Below are 6860 nucleotides of genomic sequence, written 5' to 3' on the forward strand. Positions count from 1 at the left end.
TTAGAAGGCTGGGGGCGGACTAAAAAAAAGACAAAGTTAAAGAGACGGGAGCGGACTCAAAAAAAGACAAAGTTAAGGGCCTGTTCTGAAGTCCTCCAGCTCTACACTTCACAAACTTCACAGATGAATTTGTCCCGAACAGTTTTGCTACGAGAAGCTGGCTTCTCGAAGTTTTGCTCGATGGCAGTGCAAAATCCTGGAGCAGCGACGACCCAGCTCCACCGATGGGAAAAGCTGGAGTTGGCCAGTATTACAACCGAAGTGCCACCGCCAAGTCCAAGCCAGCGAACCGGTACACTCGCACAAAACATAACGCTCCTCTCGCTCTCCATCGAATCGGTACAGGGGCGGCTTCCCTCGATGCCTAGCCCATACTGGGCTGCCTCCAACCGGCCCAGTAGCGCCCAATAGGCCCACAACCTCCCAGCTGGGTTGCAGCAATGGGAGAAGCTGCACACACGACGCAGAACGCTCGGGAATCGCCAGATGAAGCGTGAAGCTGGCTAGTGAAGCTGGATTTGTGAAGTTTTGTGAAGTTGGAGGAGATCAGAACAGGCCCTAAACCGTATTTAACGCTCTTTGCTTCAAACTTCCGGCGATTCAAGGAAATCACTTCATTTCCGCCGGCTGATAATACGCGCTCCTAAGCCGCCTTCTTCTTATGACGCGTGTCCCGCATGGGCCCCACCACTTCCCCACCGTAGAAATCTTATCCCATCTTCTCTCTGTCCTTCCTCTTCCTCCCCTCATATCGTCTTGTCCCCATCTCACAAGGCAGCAAGCAAGACGCAGCTGTGTGCACAGAGACGTGGGAGGCATGCCCAGCCGCAACCTGCTGCGAGATCCAGCCACACCGCCTCTCCGATGCTACGGGAGGAGGCTCCGATGGCGAGCGACACTGGCCGCCGCTGCTAACCCGCACGAGCTGCTCCATGGGGCAGGTGACGGCCACTAGTGACGCCCCTTGTAAGTTCCAACAGTCCCTAGGCCCCGACGAGCGGCAGCGTCGATGGCCGTTGCATAGTGCATAGCAGCTCCGGCGTCGTGGCCGCTGCATCGTAGCTTCAATAGCCGCTGCATTGCAACTCCGGCGGCGTCAACGGCCGCTGCATTGAAGCTCCAGCGACGTCAACGGCCGCTGCATCGCAGCTCCGGTGCGCGTCATGGCCGCTACATTGCAACTCCGGCGGCATCAACGGCCGCTGCATTGCAGCTCCAGCGGCGTCAACGGCCGCTGCATCGCAGCTCCGGCGGCGTCAACTCCGACGGCCGATGCATTGGAACTCTGACGGTCGTAGCTTCGGTGGCGTTGACTCCGACGGCCGCTGCATCATTGCAACTTCGGCGACGTCAACGGCCGCTGCATCGCAGCTCCGGCGGCGTCAACTCCGACGGCCAATGCATTGCAACTCCGATGGCCGTAGCTCCGGTGGCGTCGACTCCGTCGGCCGCTACATCATTGCAGCTCCGGCGACGTCAACGGCCGCTGCATCGCTGTTCCGGCGGCGTCAACTCCGGCGGCCGATGCATTGCAACTCCGACGGCCGTAGCTCCGGTGGTGTCGACTCCGTCGGCCGCTGCATCATTGCAGCTCCGGCGACATCAACGGCCGCCGCATCGCAGCTCCGGCGGCGTCAACTCCGACGGCCGATGCATTGCGGCTCCAGCGACCGGCAGTGTCGTGGCCACTGCGTTCTACGACATTTGCATGGCAGCTCTGGTGACGTCGACTCCGGGCGGTGTCGCAGCTGGTGGAGCGCGAGAGTGGGCGCTGCATGGGTTGTTCGTGTGTTACACGAGAGAGAAGATGTGCGTTGTGTGAAAGTGCGATTCGCGGGACACCAAGCGATTGGCTACGATATATGTTCACGATCAAACGGTTACCAAGCCGGCTTATAACAGTGAGTTAGCCGGCTTACGCCTAGCATCCGCCGAGATTCAATTGCTTTTCTTTTTATGATTTTTTTACCGGTTTTACACATTTTTATTTTTTAAGAATTTCTTTAAAAAAAATCAGAATTTCTAAAATTTTATTTTCAATAGTATTGGTATTTTAGAAAATATTGTTGTATTAATAAAATTGTTCAATCTTTTAAAAAGTGCTCGGGAATGTCCCGCCGAGGTTATTCTTCACCTCCGGCGGCTGGACGCTCTCCTCAAGGACCACACCGCCCACACGTAAGCTCGCACGCTGCAATTTGCTGTCGATCTCTTCATTTGATTCGCGATTCACTCCAGTACTTGCTTATTCCGATCGCTTCCAACTCAGGCTGGAGATGGAGGCGGGGCTGTTCTTCGAGGCGGCGCATCTGGAGCAGCTGGTGAGACAAGGGCTCTGGGCCTCTGCCCACCGCTACCTGCGGTGCTTCTCGGCGCTCTGGGGGGACGGGGACGGGGACGGCGCCGCCACCCAGTACGCCACCCTCCTCAGCAGCCTCTCCCACCACTCCATACTTGCCTGGCTGGCCTGCCGCGGCGACGAAGGCGGTCGCGCCGCATCTTTCCTCAGGCCCTCTGATGAGGCCATCCGCAAGGCCTGCCCCGAGGAAGCCCGACGCAAGGTCATGTACTGCTCCATGACTTCCCAACAAGCCAGGTACTGTACCTACTTATCTTCGCGGCATTGATTTGTACGTAGTCTGTTCAGTCAGACGAATGGCGATTTTTCGCGCAATCCCAGCTCGCCCTCCGTTGGGTTTCGCCGGCTTAGATCGATAATGAGGTCTGTGCCTTTGTAAACGCAGACCATCCGTGAACTGGGAGGATATAAAGCTCGAGACCTTGACGAGGCTGCAGGAGTTGGTTGATCTGCGTCCCAACCTGGACTGCCTGCTGAAAAATCGATTGCCACGACACAAGCCCACGCCGCAGGATGTCATTCCTCTTGGGTATGGTTTTAACTGCTTAATTATGAGCTCAAAGTAACATCGTTTTCATTTCTTTTGCAATTTGACCACATTACTGACCAGCATACGCAATGCTAGCTTACGGGGGTCTCGGAGATACCGGAGGAAGAGAGTCAACCATAAGCCAGCACATGATCTCGCGTATTTTGTTCTACACAAGAGGTACCAAACACAGGATTTCTGTCTTTGTGTCCTTTTTTATCGAGAATATGCGATATCATCAACATTTACACAAATTCCTTTCTCCTGTGCAGGCTGCCCTCTACTCATAAGATAAAACAGTTAGGTGAATGAGGTTTTTGTTCGTCTTTGATACGTGCAACCCAATCGATGTCGTTAGTTTGGTGCCAGACTGCCACCAATTCTTCGTGGCTGAAACTAGTTTGAAACCAGATCTTCCTTTTGTTATTATATAATGTTTTAGTTACTGCTTCAAATGTACAACTACCCAAAGTTTTATCTTTGTGCTTCAAATGTAATGCTGATCACAGTTTTATCTTATAAATTATAATGCCGGTTTGCTTGTTTGGCGCCACTTACTGATCAGTCATAAAAAAATTGAACACATTGGTGCATTATTAATTGATTTGGAACATGAATTCAATTGAATTTAATGATTCTATTATAATTGGAATTTGGAGTTATTTTCTCACACAGTTCCTTTAAGAAGTATAGAGACAATGTAATTGTTGCCATCTATGGCTTGTTCCATTGTTAAACAAAAGGTGGCTTGTTGATTTTGTCCCGCGACGAAAGATTAAGATGTATGCTCCTTTTTTTAACTGCATCCTTTCTTCTGGACAGAAATGTGGGATAACTAATGATACATGTTCGTGGGCAGTTGTCAAGTATTTTGACTGTGAAGATCCTTGCTATACTCAAAATGGTCAGCAAAACTTAATTCAGGAAAGGATACAGACTGGCCAAGAACAAATGAAGAGTTTGATGAAGTAAATTCTATGAAATGAGGACTAAGTGTTTATAAGTACAAAAAAAAAATCTCATGGTCAGGTAGAAATACTAGGAATGCTTAAAATCTCTGACGGAAAGTGTTAGCAGAATATGACTTTGTGGATGTGTCTTTTTTCCCCTAGCGATATAGTTATATGATATACATGGATAAGTACCCCAAATCTGAAGAGTAAAGATAGATGACGAGAGTATTCACAACATTATGTTTTCCAGATCAAAATTCACTTAATCATAATCTTACTAGGCTGCACTTGAGATGTGCGCATGAATATACATTCCTACAGCATAAATAGGAACACATATTCAGTTATTCAGGTCCATGGGAACTTGAACCTACTTTGTTTAGGTTGTGGATATATGAAAAGGAAGGCAAATGATTCTCATGGTCCACATCTCCAGTGAGCCCGGTATTAGAAATATAGAAAACTGCATTCGAAAGTTTCAAAAAAATGTGAAAAAAAAATCCACATATAGGTATGTGTAAAAATTCACCAAGAGAATTTGTCATATGTGCTATCTGAAGATTGGGAGGGAGATTGTTGTGATATTAGCGAATACGTACATGTCAGTTTAGTAATGTCACTCTTTCCTGATAATAACCAGTGTGAACTGGCGTAGTTTAAGATTGGGAGGCAGATTGTTTTGATATTAGCAAATACAGTACATGACAGTCTAGTAACGTCGCTCTTTCCTGATAATAGCCAGAAGTAACAACAAATAGTTGATAGATTGAACTTGCATTGTCTCTACAATTCTGGTTAGGTTCTCTTTAGAAAACTCTAGTGTGAGATGAGATCAGAGCGGGACCAAATAGCCAGTTATATGGGCCAGGGCTATCTTTAATAACTGTTATATGGGCATTTTTGGTGTCTTTTCTTTGTTTCTTTTCATCCATGTACACCAGAAGTGGATATTAAGCCGATTTGTGATTTCTAGCAGCAACTGAAGGAGAATGATTTTATCAGATCAGATGAAATATCGAAGAAGGAAACACAGGATCAATGTTGGATCTGAGCCATTGAACTTTTGAAGACTCGTGGACATACAAGTCTAGCAAGGGGAGGACTCAGTCCGGTACTTGCCTCGGTCAATATATCACCTCCGGTGATAGGCTTTGTATGATACCTGTTCTGTCAATGTACATTGTGAAAAAAGTGAGGTGGTGCTGATGGTTTGACATGGAGCTCTTGTTCTCAACATTATGAGGCACGAGCGACAAGCATGACTTTATTCAAGATGATGTTGCATGTTGCGTTCTAATGGGTCACGCATAGGGCTTAGTTCTGCAAGAAAAATGGAAGAGGTTCCAAATCAATCAGCTAAATTGGGTAAGGACGTGAACACTGCAATAATTGCACTTTGTCCCTCAATGGGTTACACATAACTGGACATTATTCTCTCAAAATGGACTGGGAAGATATATCGAAACGGAGTTGTTCTCGAAATAGGAGAGTATGTTAGTGAAAGGAACGCCCTCGAAATAGGCTTTCGCCCCGCTTTATAGATAAAACATACGTCCATACAACCAAGTCTCAATCATAGTCATAAAAGGAAACTGCTGGGGCCACGGCACAAACACACTCAAACGAAAGAAGAAGAAACATAAAAAGGCCGCCAGGGCAAGCTACGAAGCAGACGAACGGTCGGAGAGCCGACGCGCGGAAGACAGCAGAGCGTCCAGATAGAGCTGAAGCCGGTCACAATCTCTCGGCCTAGCGAGCGGATGCCAGTGCTGCAAGAAGGCAAGAAATTTGAAGAACGAGTCAGAAGCACGCCGTGGGAACACCCGCTCAATCACCATCTTATTGCGAGTAATCCAAAGAGTCCACATCATAGCCGCGGAGATAAGCCAGAACAGCCGGCGCTTACGGCCAACCTGAGTGGCCTTACCTGCAGAAACTCTGCAATGTCATGGGCCTTGCACTCCGGTCCCAGAGCCTCACGAACAAAGCACCAAAGTGCCTGTGCTGCTACACACGAGAACAAAATGTGCGTTCCCGTTTCCGGGACGAGGCAAAGGGGGCAAATGCCATTGCCCAGACCATGGCGTTTCAGCACCTCAGTCCCCGAAGGTAAACGATCTCTGAGAAGCTGCCACACGAAAATCTTGATCTTCAGGGGCATCGACGCCTTCCACAATGGGGATAACCACTGGAGAACCGGTAGCCGGCATAGCGCCTGATAAGCGGAACTTACGGAGAATTCTCCCGAAGGAGAAAGACTCCAAGAAATAGTGTCAGGATCCTGGGACAAAGGAAGAGGGACTACTTCCCTCAAGTCTGCCCATTCCTGCACCTCAGCTGGTCCGAATGAGCGGCGGAACGCAATGTTCCCTCATCCAAAGCAGCCGCAGAAACAAGAACAATCGGGTTGTCACAAATCGCAAAGAGCCTCGGAAACCGCATGCGGAGAGGCTCCCCATCAAGCCAGGGGTCCAACCAAAACTGGGTCCCAGACCCATTACCAACCGAGAATCGCAAACCCAGCCTAATCTCATCATTGATGGCCTGGACAGATTTCCAAAACTGGGACCCAGCCGAGTGCGAGCAAGCCAAGAGGGGCTGGCCCTGCAGGTACTTGGACTCAATCAGCTGCAGCCACAAACCTCCATCTCCCCGCAAGATCCGCCAAACCCAACGAAGCATGAGCGCCACGTTCATACGGCGAGACGCAGGGATGCCCAACCCACCTCGGTCCTTTGGCAAGCAGATGTCAGCCCATTTCACCATATGGTACTTAGGCCGACCATCCCCATGCTTGCCAGAAGAACCTAGCCAGCTCCTTGTCAAAGGAACTATGCACACCCTCGGGCAAGATGTACATCCCCATCATATACATGGAAAGGCTGGCAAGGTTAGAGCTAATGAGGACAATTTTGCTTCCTTTAGATGTGAACCTACCGCACTAGGGCTCCGCACGAGACGCTACTCGTCCCACAAGCGGATCATACCCACTCACCAAAATCCCGGACTCAGCCAGGGG

At 49.4% G+C, this 6860-nt stretch overlaps 1 protein-coding gene across 1 annotated transcript; it reads left to right on the forward strand.

The window, feature by feature from the left end:
- The first annotated feature begins 2091 nt into the window (after positions 1-2091).
- Positions 2092-3445, forward strand: LOC109755956 (uncharacterized). The gene is made up of 5 exons (XM_020314832.4): positions 2092-2178; positions 2270-2596; positions 2745-2888; positions 2985-3068; positions 3161-3445. Exons 2-5 carry the CDS (start codon positions 2277-2279, stop codon positions 3198-3200), a joined length of 588 nt encoding a protein of 195 aa, XP_020170421.2. The 5' UTR covers positions 2092-2178; positions 2270-2276; the 3' UTR covers positions 3201-3445.
- Positions 3446-6860: the final 3415 nt, after the last annotated feature.

The sequence above is a fragment of the Aegilops tauschii genome, chromosome 5, assembly GCF_002575655.3.
Source record: "Aegilops tauschii subsp. strangulata cultivar AL8/78 chromosome 5, Aet v6.0, whole genome shotgun sequence".
NCBI classification, from domain to species: domain Eukaryota; kingdom Viridiplantae; phylum Streptophyta; class Magnoliopsida; order Poales; family Poaceae; genus Aegilops; species Aegilops tauschii.

Coding starts and splice junctions, on each gene's coding strand:
- LOC109755956 (XM_020314832.4), top strand. CDS start 2,277: ATGGAGGCGGGGCTGTTCTTCGAGGCGGCGCATCTGGAGCAGCTGGTG. Junction 2,597..2,744: donor ATGACTTCCCAACAAGCCAG/GTACTGTACCTA, acceptor TTGTAAACGCAG/ACCATCCGTGAACTGGGAGG. Junction 2,889..2,984: donor CAGGATGTCATTCCTCTTGG/GTATGGTTTTAA, acceptor ACGCAATGCTAG/CTTACGGGGGTCTCGGAGAT.